At 28.7% G+C, this 20,038-nt stretch overlaps 1 protein-coding gene across 1 annotated transcript; it reads left to right on the forward strand.

Annotated features, from left to right (window-relative positions):
• The first annotated feature begins 2,536 nt into the window (after positions 1 to 2,536).
• On the forward strand, positions 2,537 to 4,674 carry LOC133670882 (transcription factor MYB20-like). Its single transcript, XM_062091475.1, has 3 exons — positions 2,537 to 2,794; positions 2,995 to 3,124; positions 3,749 to 4,674. Exons 1-3 carry the CDS (start codon positions 2,662 to 2,664, stop codon positions 4,458 to 4,460), a joined length of 975 nt encoding a protein of 324 aa, XP_061947459.1. The 5' UTR covers positions 2,537 to 2,661; the 3' UTR covers positions 4,461 to 4,674.
• Positions 4,675 to 20,038: the final 15,364 nt, after the last annotated feature.

The raw sequence follows: 20,038 nt of genomic DNA on the forward strand, positions 1-20,038 counted from the left end.
TCCCCAAATTATATATATATATATATATATATATATATATATATATATATATATATATATATAATTGAAAAATAAGGGTGAATGGGATTTTTTTTCATCTTGCTTAATTAGGATGGTGTAAAAGAAGGGTGATTATCGACTCAAACAGTTAATTTGGTGTAAATAAAATATATCCGATCAAATTAATTCTTTTTTCAATATCATAAACCACACTAAATAAAAATAAAAATGACGGGTTCATTTTGTTTCGGATTGGTTTTTACTTTTATTAAAACCAAATAAGTCCGAATGAGATAAAAAATAAAATAAAATAATTAATTAGGCTGTATTTTTTATATAAATTGGGTTGCGTTGCTTCAAAAGAAACAAAAGGTAATAATTAATCAAGTAAATTGTGGACTTATACCGATAATCCCTATATATAATCTATATTTTGTGCATCAATCAACATCCATCCATGCATGTCTAATCATGTTTATGACATATGTAATGAATAATCAACTTGGTTAATTTTCGTGTAAAATAAAAAAGAATATTCAACTTGGCTTGACAATGTGATTTATAAACAAATATTTAAAGCGTGGAACAGTTTAATTCAGCTTGACTATTAATAAAGAGTTGTAGTTTTATTTCGTTTTTCCCAAGAAGGGCTGTACAAGTTGGACTGCATACAAGATTTGGTGAGAGCAAAGAGTAGTGGAGGACCATTTTTCCAGATGTGGTTGTATTTTGTTTGATTTTTCTTTAATTTACTAGCAAGAGGTATATCTTCTCCTGAAAGAGGATGTTCATGTACCTCCCCATCTCTTTGCACGAGAGTCTACAGAATATATATATATATATATATATATATAGAACCAAAAAGGTTATATCTTTATAAATTGATATTCTTGGAATTATGAAAGCTTATTAATTTATTAATTATTATTTAATTGATAAACTAGCAATTTTAAAACACCTATAAAATATCTTAGGAATCATGATAAACCTATCAATGACCTAAAAAAAATAAAAAATCATCCCAAAAACTAAAATCAACCAAAGCTTAAATAATAAATATGTTTTTTTTACAAACTTTAAAGGTAAAAAACCTAATATGAACTCCCCTCACTAAATAGAACCATTTAATGTAAATATCAATTGTTTTGGCAGTCTAAATCGGTGTTAACGATATTTTTATCACTCTATCACCAAAATCTAGAGACATCTCTCTCTCTCTCTCTCTAAATAAGAAACTAAAAATGATGAAAATGAATTTTTTTTTTAAAATTAAATTAAAAAAATATTGAGGTACCAAAATTATATAATATATGTTATATTTAAAATTTGAGGACCAAAATGTATCTTTCTCAAAACTTCTAGCCATGTTTGTAGCCTTTTTAATTCCAATCTCTATTCTTCTAATTCCACTCTTGAATAAAAAATTCGAAGTAATTGACCTTTAATGAGAATCAAATCATCTAAAATAAAACTTTGAGGATCAAAATGAATTATAAAAAAATACACAATGCCATCCACGGTGGTACTCAGTACATCCTATTTAGATTTTTTTATTTAATTTTAAAAAATATCTTTAATCTTTCATTGAAATAATAAATAATAGCAATACTAATAATTATATGTCTCTGTGTGTGTATTCCGATTCATTAAGTATTAATTATTTATTTACTTTAACTGGTGTGTCAAAAGTGCATGGATATATATATATATATACCCCGTCCATGTTTTATTAAAAGGTCAGGTGAGAGGTTAGCGTAACCTTGTATATTTAATATTATTTTTATCTTTTGTTAATATACATAATTCTAGAAAGTAATTTTATCTAATTTATAATAATGAATTTATAAAGGTTTGGTAACTTTGGTTCGGTAGAACAAGTCTTCCATCCAGCCTAACTCAACTAGATCAAAAGAATGAACAAGTAAAGTTATGATTAATTTAGGTTAGAAAGAAGAACACATTTATCCTAATCCAATCCATTGCCGCCCTATATTTACAAAGGTATTACTGTTAATTTGATTTTTTTTTTCACTTTTAATCTTGGCTTGGAGGTGGGAAAATAAATCAGGATAAACCTTAGGATACCCAGTAAAAAAATCAAGTCGGTTGATTCATATTTAAAAACAAAAATAATTAAAATAATATTATTTTAATAAAAAAATTTATAAAAATATTAAGAACAGAGAATTTTAACACGATCAATCTCAAATTAACCAGATAATCTAGTCAACTTGGTTGTTATTTAACCAGGAATACAAGTTATACACCTTTGTGTGAAAGTGGGGTGAAGTAGGTAGTTTTTGTTTTACTCATGCTTCAAACACAAGGTAAGAAAGGTTTGATGAGGCAGAGCTATCTAACTATGACAATCGCACGTGTGCTACGCGTTGTCTTGAGCATTAACACGTGTACACCATCCTACCAATGAAAAATGAAGCCCAAGATATTAAATTAAATTAAAAACTAACTTCTAAAAAAAATCCATGTTGCCAAGGTCTATTTGGGGGTTGAGTTGTTCTATAAATAAGTAGGTAGTTCCCATAATAATTTTGCCTTGTTATTTGGGTATCTTTCGAAGAGGAAGAGTCTCTCGTTGCAAGCTTACTTTCTTTGTCTTCGATCAGTTGTTTGTTAATTTATACATCTTGGTGTTCGTGAAAGATGGGAAGGCAACCATGTTGTGACAAAATTGGGTTGAAGAAAGGGCCATGGACTTCTGATGAGGATAAGAAACTCATTACCTTCATCCTCGCTAATGGTCAATGTTGCTGGAGAGCTGTTCCTAAGCTTGCAGGTCTCTCCCCGTCATTCATATGCCTAAATATTTTCAGTTTTAGCTGCTCTCTCTTCTTTTCTTTGGAGAGTGGCTGCTATGGTTTCTTGAGTTTAGAAAGAGAGATATCTAGATGGTTTTTTTACCCTTGAAGAAATGAAAATGAACCATTATAAATATTCTTCTTTAACTTACCACTGCTATGGTTGATGTCATTGCAGGATTGTTAAGGTGTGGGAAGAGTTGCAGGCTGAGATGGACAAACTATCTCAGGCCAGATTTGAAGAGAGGTCTTTTATCAGAATACGAAGAGAAGATGGTGATTGATCTCCACGCTCAACTTGGCAACAGGTTGTCTATCTTTTTCAGTCTTCTCCAACTCTTCAGATACAATCTCCTGCTCCAGCTAACTTCGATCATTCTTACGCATCAGGCTTTCTTGAATACCCTTTTTGGTAGAGTCTTGTTCAGTACTATCCATGAAAGCTTTGAGCCAACTCCGAGTTAAAAAGACCTCCCCATCATTTACCTCAAGAATAATTAGTAGCATCCCATGAGCCAGGATTAATATTCAACTTCTGCTGTTATTTTGGACTGCAAAACTGTCAAAATGTTGGATTAGCTAGGTTCCATTTGCATTATTTAATGAATTCTCAGACTCTGCAGGCTGTTAATGGAGATTGTCAACCATAAGTACTGCTCGAATCTTTTTATATATAAGAACTGGAAAACATTTCAAGAAGCATGATGTTCTTATGTAATTATTGTGCTAGCTATGTGCTGGCTGCTCGGACCATTCATTTGTAGTTGGTGTTTGGTGGTCATAAGGAGTCACCATGCTTTGAAGTGGTCCCTAATACAACCTCATCATAAAACTTAATGCCACCACACTTCCCCTTTCTTTACCTTTTCTTTTTAAATTAATCTTTTGATCATTTGATATATTCTGAAACTTATCTTATTGCTGCTTAACAGATGGTCTAAGATTGCATCACATCTACCGGGCAGAACTGATAATGAAATCAAGAACCATTGGAATACTCACATCAAGAAAAAGTTAAGGAAAATGGGAATTGATCCTCTCACTCACAAGCCACTCTCTACCATTGAAACACCGCCGTCACCACCACCACAGCAAGAAGTTCAAGTGCAGGAGAATATACAAGAAATAGAGCAGCAAGCAGTACAGCAGTCTTGTTCCACTAATATGGTATCTGAACTGGACCAAAATAAGGAGCCTGAGACATCATTACAATCAACAGTAACTCAAGAGGAAGAGATCAATAACATGGCCGCAAGCACATATGACGCAATGGAGCAAACGGATGGTTTTTGCATAGATGAAGTTCCGCTAATTGAACCCCATGAAATCTTAGTCCCTTGTGGACTTTCTCCTTCATCAACCCCAGCCCCAACCTCTTCATCATCTTCATCATCGTCATCGACATCATCTTCTTCTTCTTCATATGGTTCAAACAATATCCTTGAAGACTTGCTACTGCCTGATTTTGAATGGCCTATTAATAATGTCGACATTGGCTTGTGGGGTGATTACCTGAACAGTTGGGATGTGCTAATCAGTGATGCTGTTGGTGACTGGAAGCAAACAACAATGTTTGATCCTCCTCTCAATCAGTGCTCAAGAATGATTTTGGATCAAGATTCTTGGACAAATGGGCTCTTGTGATCATTTGGAAAAGAAAAAAATAATAATTCATGTGGGGCTTGTTCGTAGTTTGGTCATTAGTTGCGACAGAGAAAATAAATAAGTCAAGAATCCAGGGAAACCCCATCTTTGATTTAGGCTTATTTATTTTATTTAATCTTTTAGTACAAAAATATTAATAATTACAAAATCAATATTGAACTTTTGTATGTGAATGATATATTTTGGGTTGTCATTCCTTTTCCCCTTGTGTACTATATATGTGGGCTTCATCGTGCCTTTATTAATATTAAAAAACTTCAAGAAATTATCTATTGCTGAGATATGCTGTTTGCAATGCTAATTAATTAATTGAGTGGAAGAATTTCAGTGAGCATTTGGTGGATCGATATAGTAACGATAATATATTTTATTTTAAAAATACAAAAAATTATTTCAAAATTATCCCGGTTTATTTTATGTTTTTATTCAAAATTCTTTAACAAATTAAATACGTGCATATATTTTTATATTATGAAACATTAACTAAATGCAACTAAATGAAATGCAATTAGATGATCACTCGAACATACCAGCTGGTCCATTTTTATACTTAATCCTATTAATTTGTCATTAAGTTCTTTGTAATCATCCGTTCTTCCCTCTTACTTCTCACCATCCATTACTTGACCACAACTTATTCTCGCCAATTTTATGCAAATGTGTCACCAAATGACTCTCTCAAATGGTGTGTTAGACTAGGTTTTGTTTTACTATTTCCTTTTCGTCGGACAAAGTGACACACACCATTTAAGTACGGACTGCATATCACATGCCTGCATTAAAATATCATGCTTTCATGGGGAGGAGGGTGTGGTGGATTTCGTCAAGGAATTAAGCAGGCGGTGGTGGCAAGATTTTACATTTGAATGAGCCTGTGTAGGCCTTGTCCACTTGGAGATTCTCCCTTTAATTTAATCTCATGACACCCATTGAAATTCTAAGAAAATCATCCATGACAGTGTTTTTATCATTAATTATTGAGTTTATAAATATCGTAATTATGTCATGTCCGGAAGGATATGTACTTGATAGAAGAAGAAATCACGTCTCACTTTCCTCGCAAATTTTAAAATCAATCTCTAACACAAGAATCTGTCAAACTATTAGGGTTTTATCTTCAGTTTCCTTGGCTAATGTTGCTTAATTAAGGCCAAGCAAATCTGCCACCATTACGTTCATCAGTTTGCCTTCCCAATCAATCAATTATATATTTTCTATATTTTTTTTTATGAATGTCAACTCTCGTAACAATTCTGAGGAAAGGTTCGTACACGCTGTGACATGCCATTGACTGTTTAAACTGTAATTTAATTGTCTTAATAAGTGATTATATATGTTACTCTCAGTATTACTTGCCTTCACTTAAAAAAAATAAAATGCCTTTACTTGGCAAGGATTCTAAAGATTGCTTTGTCGTGTAAGCTAAAATCGTATGGTACTAGTAACAATGACAAGGGTCCAACCGTATGTGATTAATTAATTTGATAAAATTAATAATTTAACTGCTGGATAGGCACAAAACCATATATATGAATTAAACCATATCTTCCCTGCGTAGATAGAAAGAAAGAAAGAAAGAAAAGATGAGATCATAGGACTTGTGTTGAAGTATTCCACAATAAGTATTATATATAAATCAAATTATACGCATGTACGTATCTTCGAAACTCCATGAAAAATATATAGTAAATGAAATAAAATGTCAAATAATATTTTGAAGGTATATTGAATCAATCAATGAGCATGTTTATTTATGATCACCATTATCATCATACATTCGAATCTAGAAATATATGGTAGAACGAAAATTTGTTCCCAATACATCAGCCAGCATACGAAAGCTTGTTTAGAATGTACTTGATATGAGAAAAATTCAATTTCAAGGAATGAAACTTGACAATGTCTCTCAAATTTAAAAAGGAAAATTATGGGCAGATAAAAGCCATTCAAATTTAGATATAACATATCATCTGGATCAATGGTTGGATAAATTAATATAGACTAATATTTGATTTGGATTGTCAAAGAATCAATTCAACCCAATAACTTCATTAAACTATTAGGTAAGGTTCTAAGATATGAGTTATATTATTCTCTAACACACTCCCTCAAGTGAAATCTTTTTGGTCTTGAAACTTGTACAGACCCACATTATCTTGTGTTTAATTTTTATCAAATAAATAGGGTGGTGAGATTCGAACTCGTGACCGCTTGATTATCAAAACTCTGATACCATGTTAAAAAACTAATTTAACCTAATTGTTTAAACTATTATGTAATGTTTCAAGATATGATTTATATTATTCTTTAATATGGATTTATTAGATTTCAAAAAAAAAAACTATAACAACATAGTTCTGAATAAAAATTTAAAAAGAATATTAATTAAATTTCACTTGAATTTTAATTAAATTATCTACATCACGGTAATTTGGATATGAATGATATCCATCTTTGAATAAATCAACTCATGTAATTCAAAATCAAGCTAGGTAGAGCCAAGTCTTAATCTGCTGACCAGCCGGTTTGATAAATAACTTTAATAAGGTTGGTATATAGAAAGAAAGGAATTAAACCGGTAATATGCAAGTTCAGCAGAATTATCCACTCTGGTATGGCAAAACAAACTAGTTATGTCCGTATATCAGGTAGTTATGACCGTAGAGTTGTTTTATTGCAGTGGGTCATATCTAGAGTACAGCAGCTGTGTCAGACAGATAGAAGATTCAATGCTTTTTTTCTTTTTTTTCTTTTTTTTTTTTTGCATTTGACCGGACAAAATATGCAACTTGATTTTAAAATAACATTAATTTGATTGAAAATTTGGTTCACGTCTTGGGAGATGTGCAGTAAATAATCTTGTTTTTAAGAGTGTGTTTGGTATTGTGGTAGCTGTTGTGGTTGTGATTTGAAAAAAGTTGTTTTATAAAAAGTACTTTTAGTTGAGGTTGGTTTAAAAAATTAGGTGTTTGGTTAAAACTGTAGTTGAAATTGAGGTTGAACAAAAAATAGTTTAATGTGTTTGGTTAAAAAATTGTTTTTCAAATTTTAGGTTATAAAATAATTAATATATGTATATATATTAATGGTTTTTAATTTAAATATTGTAAATTTAACTATTACTATTACATCATGAAATAAATAATACTTTATATAAAATATTTTTTATTGTTCAATTAAACTATCTACAATTTCATCACGTATGAAATACATCCAACAATGCTATAGTTTTCTTGGTTTTTTAAGCGCGCAACAACATCAGGTAAATTATAATCAGGAACAAAATTGAAACTGCGATCAAATTTTACAAATGTTACGTCATCAATAAAACACAATTAAAAATAAAATTTAATTTTCTTTACTGGGTCGGACCCGGTACAATATATTTAGCTTTGAACTGGACCCGGTCCGACCAAAATCATGCACCACTATTCACGTGAACAGTGGTGCATATCCAGTGGCGGAGCTATAATTTTTTAAATAAGAGGGCAAATTATTAACAAATATTATATTATATAGCTTTGATTGACTCTTCATCCTTAAAGGATTTACGCTTGAAATACTTGTCTAGTGACATGTTAATTTAACATGAACCTCCTGGATTTTTTTTTATCATCATTAGTGTAGTATATAATAATTAACATAACTACACAATAATTCACTGTTAAACAAAAATTAGTTGAGTTACATAATAATTCTAAATTTTTCATATGAAATTAATAGCAAAATACACGTTAATTCATCAAAATCAAAACCTATTTCAATTCATATTTATATGCATATAATAAGTATGTTGATTAAATTATACTTAATCATTTCTAGACATTTAATTAAGGAACAATGCCTAGTGTATGTGTAAGAGGAACATTGCTTGAAATTAAAACATGCTTTCTACTTGATATTTTACTTACAAACAAATCATGTGAAAATATTAAATTTCAATAAACTACTCTGTCAATGCAAGAGATGTCAAGAATAGTGGTTTTACATGAATATTAATTTATTTTTTTATAATAAGAAAAGAAACACTTAATTGATTAAATTAGCAGATTTAAACATTTATTTTGAACATATTCATATCAAAACCTCTAAATTATCATAAATCTTAATATTTTTAATAACTAATTATAAAAAAATAAAACTAAAATTAGATAATGAAATAAATAGAAAAGATGAAGAAAATTTATTTAAAGTATAAAGAAAAACACAAAAAAGATCAATTGATAAGAAATTTGCACAATGAAAGATAAAGATAAAAAAAAGAGGAAAAGGGGAAAAATTGGGGCAGCTGTAATTATATATATATATATATATATATTTTGTATTATATTAACATATAATAAAAACCTTCCTTCGTGTAGCAATAACTCATTAAACTAATATATTAATATTTTAATATATAAAAAAATAATTAAGGGGGCAATTGCTCCCTTTTAACCTACTGTGGCCTCCGCCACTGTGCATATCTCCACTGTACACTTAAAAGTCCATAGTGGAGCTCTCCGCTCTACACTGAAAGCAGCATAAAGCTGCTTTCAGTAACCTGTGTTTTTAACGCAAGAATTGCTGGGACCCACAAGGCTGAATTAAGTTTTCAGCCGTTACCAAACATGATGTTTACGCGGTTAGCTTTAAAAGCAGAAGCTACCGCGTAAACAAACACCATCTTAATTAATTGATGTGCAAAGTTACCGCATTTTGGTAATTTTCTTGGCTGGAAAGGGATAAGATTTTGCTCCCCATTCTTCATTTGGAGTAAGTTTTTTTATTATCATTTTAATGAATCTAATGAAAGAAGATTACATTAGGGAATTTAAATTGAATCAAAATCCTATTTCCAATCAATTTTAATTAGTGATGGAAGAATGACCGAGATTATAATCCATTATCTTTTGATTTAACAAAGCATCAAGCTCATATGTTTTTAGATCTAGTGAGATGTCAGATGTATTATTTATAGATTCAGTTAAGCGTCAAGTTCAAATAAATATGGATCTAGTAATTTACCTGACTCACAAGTGTTGAGCCCGTGTTTTTTTCAAACTTCAAAAGAATCTTGAACTCTCTTATGAGACTATGAGTTAAAGATATTTTATTCAAATAAAACAGATATTTTATTCTAATAAGTCAGAGATATTTTATTATAATAAAACAATGATATTTTATCCTGATACATTAAAGATATTCATCCTAATAAGACAGAGATATTTTGCTGATACTTAAATCATTTCTCCTATAAAAAAAAGGGGCCTCAATAGCTATAAAAAGAACTAATGTAATTTCCATTGAAGGGGTTCAATTTTTCTCCACTATATATATATATATATATATATATATATATATATATATATATAAAGCTTAATTTTTTTCTAAATTATGATTACTCTTTCTCTCAAATAATACTGATTTAATCATTAAAGAGTCTTCATACTTAAATGAATGGATTTTTTACTAGTATTGAACATGATCTACTAATCACTTTGTATTAGGTTACTATAATCAGTTGATTAATTAAATATCTCATATAGTACTAGCTTGGCCATAAGTCCATGAGATAAAATTAAACCCTCATCAATTAATAATATTGATCCTTTACTTATTTTACTTACATAATTTCTTCCTATCAATTTTTTTTATATTGTTCTCTTACTTAATAAGAGTGAATAAACGTTCACAATATTAAGAATTTCTGGATGTAATTGATCAAAATTAAAGTACATGTTGCATATTGATTTCTTTATTAAACAGGAATGAATTTTTTTTCTTATTTTTTTTTCATTAAACTGAAATAAACAAGCCTTTTACATCTATATTTGAAATCAATTAAGATATAACAGCATTCTCTTTATAGAGAATGAAAAAGGCTTACATGAAAAATACTAAAAAAAACACGTTGAAAAATTCATGGAGAAACAAAGTTGATGGACGGTCAACACACTCGGTTTTTCTCTGTATAAATCCAAATAAGAATTTCACTACAATACACCTTTATAAAAGTATAAAAACACCCTTCAATTAAAAAAATATTAAATAAATTGAACAAACATATATATATAAAAACATTAAATCTAATAGAAAGAGTTCTAGATCTTGAATTATTGTGCAAGGAGGAAAAGAGGTGAGAAGAAAAAAACGTTGCAGTCGATGATTTATTGGCTAAAAAAACAATAAAAAATGTTTTTTTTTTCCATTTCTTCTTCTGGAAGACAATATATAATTTGCAACATTCTCCAAAATGATATTCATTTCGATAATATATTGAAATATTCCTGTATCTGGTCCATTCACCTAAAAGTTACCTTTAAAAATTAACCTATCTTTCTGACTCATTAATTAGTGCAATAAATTAACGTATTTCAATTAGATTTCCTTGAGATAATTAAGATCCTCGATTGATTGTGTTTAAATTAGGAGATTATATCCATTTTTATTTCATTAAACTCAAATTAAAAAAGTTTTCTGTGTATTTATTTTGAAAAAACGAAATAGTTGAATTAATGAAGTATTTTTCTTCTTTTGATTTTCTTGCACACACGTGACATTGATTTTCTTTTGATTTTCATAGACATGAATTAATCAAGATAAATTACTTGTTAGTCAAATAGCCACACATCACAGTCATTGGATGACTTGATCATCACAGACAAAAAAAAGAAAAAAGAAAAAAAAAAAAGCAACTTTCCACGTGAAATTGACAATGAAAACGCGGTTAGACCAATCTTCATCTGCAAATATTATCCAATTAAATCCTCAAAATATATTTTAAATAAAGTTGCTCAGATATAGCTCAAACCATTCAAATAAAAGTCAGTGGAAATGGGATCACAACTTTGACTTCAAATCCCTTACATGATGTGAAACCGTGTTAGAAGGACGTATCTTTTATTAGACCAACAGTTTTCCTGGTGAATCTTTCTGCTTGATGAAAGTATATATTCACACACACACACAGTATAATATCTCTGTTTGATGTTTCATGTTCCTGCCTGGACACAACTTCCATGCCCACTGCAAGGAGAAGTTGTAAAACTGTGATGCATTAACTTTGATATCTATAGTTTAATTGGTCAGGTTTTAAATTTATGTTTTAAAGATCATTAGTTCGAGTTCCATAAACTTCAGGGTTATTAGAGACTTACATGGTTATTAATTTCAGGATTTGTAAAATTAATCGAGATGCACACAAACTAGTCTGAATATCCATATTAATCTAAAAAAAAAAATTGTGATGTACTGTGTCTCAAATTCTCATGAGTGTTGATGATTTTGAATAAAATATAAAAAGTAGTTTGTAGAATTATGTTTAATAAATAATTATCTTTATGGTAAGAACTATACAATTGCTCAATTTCCTTCTCCAAGCTTGAGAAGTGACAAAAATAAAAATATATCCAATAAGAATACAATTGTATCAATATCATGCATAAGGGAGCTTCTTAAAACTATGTTAATTCCAGTTACGCATAGAATTATTCTATTTATTTGAGATATGTTTTATTTTTTTACTTGCTTTAGTCATTTTTTTATTATTCCTGATTAAAATAAAGCTCAGAACGCGTAATCTACTTGAAAGGTAACAAAAGGGAATGTTAAGTTCATAAAGTAAAGATAACTCGAAGGTTTTATAAACCTAGTGTGGGAACAAAAAAAACATCCTTTAATTCTTGAGTAGCTAAAATTAATTATATTAAACACTTGATAAATTATATAATGAAATGAAAGCTTAATTATGTGCAATGTTAATTAAAAAAAATTCAATTAATGAAAAAAATAAATTAATGACAATTAATTCAGATTGAAAAAGGAATGTCTTTCGAGGCTTGATGAGTGGAAACAATTAAAATTATATTGATGAGATTCATGATTATTAATGGTTATATTAAAATTACTGACAAATTAAAAACTATTTATATTTTAAAGCGGAAAATTGAGTTGTTTTATTGTGTTTAATTAATTGTTTTTGTATTTATTTCAATTATTTATAAAAGGAAGATACATATAATACACTTTATTTCAACATTTAGTTTAACTATTAATTTTCAATAATTGTAATTGTGAGAGGTAATTTAACTGGTCAGGTCTTGAGTTTGTTCTCCAATGATCATGAGTTCGAGTCCTCTCGGGACCACTGGAGGCTTACATAGTCATTAACTTCAGGGTCCGGGGAATTAGTCAAGGTACACGCAAGCTGACCTGGACATCCACGTTAATAAAAAAAATTATAAATACAAATATTGAATTTTAATTAAAAAAATTTATTGGTTAGAGTTGATGATAATTATCTATCCTAATTCACTGTTTTCATCTTCGACTTTTGTACATGCATATTGAATGTTGCTTCACATCCTCGCTTGTCAAACCTGAATACAGTTTTAAATCTCTTCAAGAATTAATTGCATCTCTTTTTTCCCAAAACCATCAAATATCTATTTTGAACTAGTCCAAAACTAGGGAAATGCAGCAAATTGATCATTAATGTTCGTGATCAAATATTGCATGCAAAGTCTTCTTCACACTTGCATTCTCACATATATATGGTTGCATGATTCAAAGGCAGAGCTGCCTAGATCGGAAAAACATGGAAGTAAAGATCAGAAACCTGGTGATCTTTTGTAGTCAAGTTAATAATTATAAAGAAGAAAAGGGAAACGAAGAAAAAGAAGAACTCAAAAGCATTTTCGACCCTTTTTATCAAGCTTTTTCAACCCAAGAGATAATTATAACTTGCACTGCATGCTTCACAGATAAAAAAAAACGAGGCATGAGTACTTCTTTCGATTTCAAATCAAATCAACTCAATATAAAGTTTGAAGGAATCAAATGAAAAAAAAGTTAAGTGATAAAAAAAAACAGGAAAAAAAAACCCTGCAGGTAACCATTCCACTCTACAATTGATTGTGTCAACCTGCTATGTTGTGTTTTTATTATTTTTTAATATTTTTTTCCGCCTTGTATTATCACTCGTGCTCATAATCTAAAATATCATTCCATTCCATCAGTCATTGAAAGTAAATTATGTGAAACCTAAATATAATAATTATTATTAAAAGTAGTAATTAAAAAATAAAGATTAAATTTTAAAAACAAATAACACAGTTCACTTTGCTATTTTGGATAGTGTAAGGTGTGTAAATCAAGAAGATGGGAGAAAAAAAGAGAAAAAAAAAGGTGAAATCAAGGGAAATTGAGTTTTTATTTAATTTAATGATTAAATTTTCTTAAAGAAGTTTAATTAAAAAAGAAAGAAAATTCTCGTACAATAAAAGTGTAAATCTAGATTAAAATGGTTACATTTAATTGTTGACTATAGGTTTCAAAAGCCAATCATTTGAAGGATGGTGGCCTACGTGGCACTGTTAATTGGCAAATCAAAAGGGTTGCATTTCATTTGGAGTGGATTAGTACGTTTCAATAGAGACAAATGTAGCCCTATGCATGCTCATCATCGTTCTCCATGTCTGAAATCTACAACCTTAAAGACGCAGAAATCTCAGAAGTCGCCACATTTCCACTAATGAAAGAGACAATGACAAGTCAAATCAGTCACTTCGTGCGCCATTTCATTTTTAATGGGCAATTTTCGTGTGCGTATGAGTGTGTGTTTGATTTCCTCGAGAGTATATGATTCTTTACCAACTATATTATTTTTTCAAATCTTTTTTCAAAGTTGTAATTTTTTCTATTAACTTAGTTTTCTTAAAAAATTATATATTTGACCGATATGTACAGTGCTCCTTGTACTGTCCATTGATTTAATTGACTTCTCTTTCTTTTAATTTATAACCCCATTGTCTACAGGTCGGGTGATGCTTAAAAAAATAATTAATTAAATTTTTAATATTTTAAATTATTTTGATGTGCTGATATTAAAAATAATTTTTTAAAAAAATTATATTATTTTCATACATTTTCAAGAAAATAAAACTAAATTTGATAAAAATAATTTTAAAAACAAATCATAAAAAAAACAAAAAGAAAATGAAAAAAACTATGTGTGAAAAAAAAACAATATGAAAAAACACTAAAATTACAATACTTTCCGACATCATTTAGCTTTTATAATAATAATAATAATAATAATAATAATATCATATAAAAAATGAAAAAACAATAACAAATATATATGGGTATTCAAATTCGGATATTTCACGCGATGAGAGTTGTATCCTGTCTTCCTCGCTATTTGTTTATCAAGGAAAAATACCTATGTTAGTTATAGGGGTGTTGAAAAAAACCAAGATATATATAATATTTGCATTATCCAACCTAATTTAACAAAAAAAAATAGATAATATAAATATTATAAATGTTAATGAATAAAAAACATGATAAATAGATATTATAGCTTTCTTTTTTCCAGTCTTTAATTGTTTTCTTTTCTCTCTCCCACGACCCGCGGCACAAGGTATTGCATTCCTTCCACTTTTATTAGAACATTTGTTAAATTAATCTAAGAAAATAAGGATACAAAGGGGAAAATTAACATCACTCGAATTGAAATACTAAATATTAATACTCATATTAATATTTAGTATTTTATACATATACCACATAGTTTAATTGACAGTGACCACATCCATTTATTTCTACATAATTTTAAAAGTATTTTTTTTTAACATAATGAAAAGTAAATTAATTGATTGCATAGCGCATGTGCCTGTAAACTGTTGAATAATAATATAAATTATATTTTAGAATCTCATCTAACAGTTTAAAATATTGGGTTGAGATAGTTCTTTGGCATAATATGAGAGTCATGATGATCAAGCGGTCACGAGTTCAAATCTTACCATCCTTATTTATATGATAAAAATTAAACACAAGATAGTGTTAGTTTGTGCAAGTTTCAAGATCAAAAAACTTTTATTTAAGAATATATGTTAAAGAATAATATAAAATTATATTTTTAATTCTCAAATAACAGTTTAAGTTATTAAACTAAGATGATTATTTGATAAAAATCTGATAGAAGATGGCATTTACTTTCTTTTTGTGGACATTTGTTCTTCATTCATTGAATCAATGGTGGTTCATGTCAATTCAGAAAGGAGGAATGGAGGCTGCAAACAAAATGATCGATCGAAGAGGCCATCAAAGACAAACTTGATTTCCAAAACCTTACTTCTGGTTATTCTAAGCTTATTTGTATATCGGATTTCGGTGGTTCAATAGAACCGAACACCTTCAATTGGTTGATAAAATAGGAGTTGGTAATGTTCTGAGCAAGAATTTCCAATCTAATTGTAGTGTCTTGCATTTTTTCAACTCACAATTCAATTTCTCTTTCATTTTCCAGATTTATTTTTATCTTTTGATATCTTATAGTGGTAGCATTTTTGTTATTACATAAAATTAAGAACATGCTCTCTCCCGTCTTTGGTGATGGGAGGTAAAGTGTTGGAGGGGATTTCAGGTGATTGTTTTCTAGTAAATGATGTAGTGTCTTGCTTCATCTTTTTTTTACTAAATGATTTGTCTAATGAAAAATAATTACAAAGAAAATTAATCATACATGAACAAGAAGTCTTCTTCCAGGAGGATTGATAAATTTTTTAGAATTTTTTTTATTGAAAATTTGGCATCTTCCTTTAAGCTACATCATTTAGTCTAGAAAGATATTATATTAATTTTTTTTCTTCTGGAAATCACTAAATTTGATTGCAAGAGGTTTGCAGTTCTTACTAAATATATATTCATCCAATCATATTTGTTCTTCTTATAAACAATTACTAAACATCAATCTAAACTTCTTGGCATTGCAATCATGTTAGTCATATATTTTCTTATTATATTTTAAATATTTATATCAAAATAGAACTTCATTATATTTCTACTTAACATCAATCCAAATTTATTGGCATAAATGAAGTTATTAAATAATTAATTTTCATTATGAATAAATAAAAAAAAATAGATTATATTAACTAGCAAGTTAAGTATTTGTCTCTTATATTTCATCATATATCGCAGTCCAACTTATAAATATTCATAATATTTATAAAAAAATTCAATCTAATCCAACACATTCAAACCTCTTGAATAAAAAAAAACTAAATAGATTGAGTTTAAAATTTATAAAATATCAAAAATTAAATTAAATATAATTATAAAATTAAACCCAACCTCATTATACACATGAACACCATTAGTCAAGACCCGTTTGGATTAAATTTTGTCGGATATCCAACGAGTGGGGTGATTTTGCCATCCTTGTACTTATAGTTTTGAAACCCGGTTCAGTCTGACGGGTTGACTCGACAAGACCGGGTCAAATACTAGTTGATTTTTATTTTTTTATTAAAATAATATTATTTTAATTTAAAAAAATAAAATTGACTCAGATGATTTGATGATTCAGTCAAAATCCAGTATCCAGATCTTAAACTGGAAAAAGTTTAAAAACTATGCCGGAATCAATGACAAGAAAAAGAAAAAGAAAAAGAAAAAAGAATTGATTGGTTGACTGTAACAATTGAAGTGTAGAAGTGGGTCCCAACGAGATGAGTCCCTTTTTCTAGATATACCAATAGTCAGCACACGCGTAGGATAACGCGGAGAGAATGATAGGAGTGCAATGCAGCGTACAAAATCCATTTTGACGAAGTCAATTAAGTCCCATTATCCATTACCACTCTCCATTTCAGTCCTTTTATATTTACTCAACGAGGCCGCAATGATTGATTTCTTGCTACCCATCTTGTCACCGTCACATAATCCCTATCCTCTAAATCTTTGGAATATATATATATATATACCTTTTCTATAAACAAGCTAGTTCTTAAAAATTGTAATTAAATTCATTTCTTTTGTTTAATCAAAGCATATCGGTCCATTTCACCCTTAGAAAATTCTTAATTTTTTTTTTAATTTAGTTTGAGAATTGAGTATTGGCAGCCAAAAGAAAATCACAGCCTCTTCTTACATAAACATTGTGAATTTTCACGTGTAAGATTTGGTTCACTTATTCCAATTGATGTTAATACTTTTCTCGCATTTTAGGTCAAATTTATACTACTAAATAAGAAAAATGTGTTTTTTTTATTATATTTTCATGCATTGACTCAATAAATATCTTTTCCCTTTTGGTTCTTCTAGACAAGCATTGGGATTTCCCGATTGGAGTTAGTTTTTGATAATTTAATTTGAACTCTTCTGAAAATCTTAATTTTCAAGTAATTATCAAAACACACTGAAAGTTTAATTATTAATTTGTTTAAATTATTAATGTGTATAAAAAAAACTTTAAAAAATAGTAGGGGTGGGCAAAAAAAACCGATTAAACCGAGAAAACCAGAAAAAAATTGAAAAAACCGAACCATGAAAAAAAATCGATTAAAATTTTGAAAAAACCAAACTGAATCGAAAAAACCAGGAAAAAACTGAGCCAAACCGGAAAAAAAGCTAGCCAAGCTCGAAAAAAACGAGTCAAACTGGTTTGAACCGGTTTTTGTTCTAAAAAAACCAAACTGAACCGAAACCAGTCGGTTTGAATCGATTTTAATTTTTTTTAAAAAATTCGGTTTGATTACTGTTTTTTTGATAAAAATCAACTCGAACAAAAAATACTCACCCCTAAAAAACAGAATTGTAGTGGAAAATATTATTACACAAAAACCTTATTAAAAAAAAAAACGTGACTTCATTCTATTTTCATTTACTCAATTAAGATTTCTCTTATTATTTTTGTTTGGACTTAGTTTATATATATATATATATATATATATATATAATCTGATCTTTACTTTTCTTTTTACTTTTTTGATAATGATGATTTAATATGAACTGTTCTTAAAATCCTGGTTTTCAAGTAAGTATCTTAATAAGCTAAATTAACTTTGAATTATCTTCTTAAATTACATCTCCCACTAGCTTCTGCTTAAACAATATCACATGATGTGGGGGTTCATCTGGGCTTCTGTAGAGCTCCATCGCACCACAAATAGAGTTTACACGTAAATTATCAATGCGTGTGTCGGCATTATTACCAGCAATGATTGAGTGGGAGATGTACATAATTTAATTTGATTTAGACTAATAGCTGTTAGGGAACGCGTTTCTTTTAATTTTTTTTAAAATATTTTTAAAAATTTATATATATTTTTAGATTGTTTTAATATAAAAATAAAATTTTAAAAATTATTTTTATATATATTTAAATAAAAAAATAATTTCAATCACGGTATCACATTATCAAATATACACTGAAAAAGACATGCACTCAATTAACGAGCCCAGGTAAAGCATCCTGCGTGAGACACGTACCTTTAGTTTGTAAGCTTCTTTTTACATAAAAAATTAAAAAAAAAAAACCCTAATATATGGTGCTCAATTAGATCCCACCAAGCTTTAGATTTCAAAAAAGAGAGCTTAGGACACAAAAATTTTCTACTACATGGATTATTGAAGAATTTACTCTTTAATGTATCTGTAAAGTTACATTTAGTTTTTATTTCAAAATAAAAATGATAAAAATATATTTGGTTGGAATGATAGAAATAAATATGTTTTTTTATATCCTTTTCAAAACAAAAAAGTATAAAGGAATATGTATACTCTATCTTCATTACTTCAAAACAAAAATATTCCAAATATAATTTTTTATTTAATTATATGACAATAAATTACATAATAATTTTTCAATATCAAATATTTATTTTAAAAGTAAAAAACAAAAAAGTTGTTTTTTATGTTTTTTTAATTGATTTCTTTTTTAATTTCATCATTCAATATTGGATTGATTGGAGATTGAAATTCATAATTTATTTTGATTTATTTTTCATAGGGTTATCTCGGTCTTATGACCCGAGTTGCAAGTTTGATATGTTAACTCGGATTATTTTTTTAGATCTTTTTTTTTATTTGATTTTTTTTCAGTTTCATTTTTCAATATTAGATTAATTGAGAATTAGGTTTCATAATTTATTTTAATTTGCTTTCTATAGAGTTATTATAGTCTTATAACCCAAGTCATGAATTTAATACGTTAACCCGAGTTATCTCAGATAAATCTAATATGTTGTTATTTTAATATTAAAAAAATCATCTTAAAATTTTATTTAGTCAAATATTATTATACAAGTTGCATTTAATTTTTTTCTATCATAAAAAAAATATTAATAATATTTAAATATATTCTTCACATTAAAAAAATATTAACTTGACCCGCAGCGCAGCTGGGTCAAACACCTCATCATAACTATGAGACATTGCATGCTGGTAGATAAAGGAGTCGGAAAATAAGCTGTTTGGGTATGTAAAGGCATGCATGGTTTGTCAGCCACCTTTTTTTCCTTCCTGAGATGAGGAAATGTGGCAGTGAATAAGGACACCACGTCCCATACATGAAATGAAGCATTCTATTTATAATATATGACAAAGGTAAGGTGATACTGGGGCGGTTGCCGGATCATAGGCCGGTGTCTCCCCACGCTCACCTCCTCTTCTGGGGCATTTTAGTGGACTTCGGGACCCTCCTGAGTATTGAGTATGTTGAGGTATCTAGCAATGTTTTTGTTTTTCATGATGAACCATGCGAATCAATGCTCCAATGAGTGCCT

This window comes from Populus nigra, chromosome 13, assembly GCF_951802175.1.
Source record: "Populus nigra chromosome 13, ddPopNigr1.1, whole genome shotgun sequence".
In the NCBI taxonomy this organism is placed as follows: domain Eukaryota; kingdom Viridiplantae; phylum Streptophyta; class Magnoliopsida; order Malpighiales; family Salicaceae; genus Populus; species Populus nigra.

Coding starts and splice junctions, on each gene's coding strand:
- LOC133670882 (XM_062091475.1), top strand. CDS start 2,662: ATGGGAAGGCAACCATGTTGTGACAAAATTGGGTTGAAGAAAGGGCCA. Junction 2,795..2,994: donor AGCTGTTCCTAAGCTTGCAG/GTCTCTCCCCGT, acceptor ATGTCATTGCAG/GATTGTTAAGGTGTGGGAAG. Junction 3,125..3,748: donor CACGCTCAACTTGGCAACAG/GTTGTCTATCTT, acceptor GCTGCTTAACAG/ATGGTCTAAGATTGCATCAC.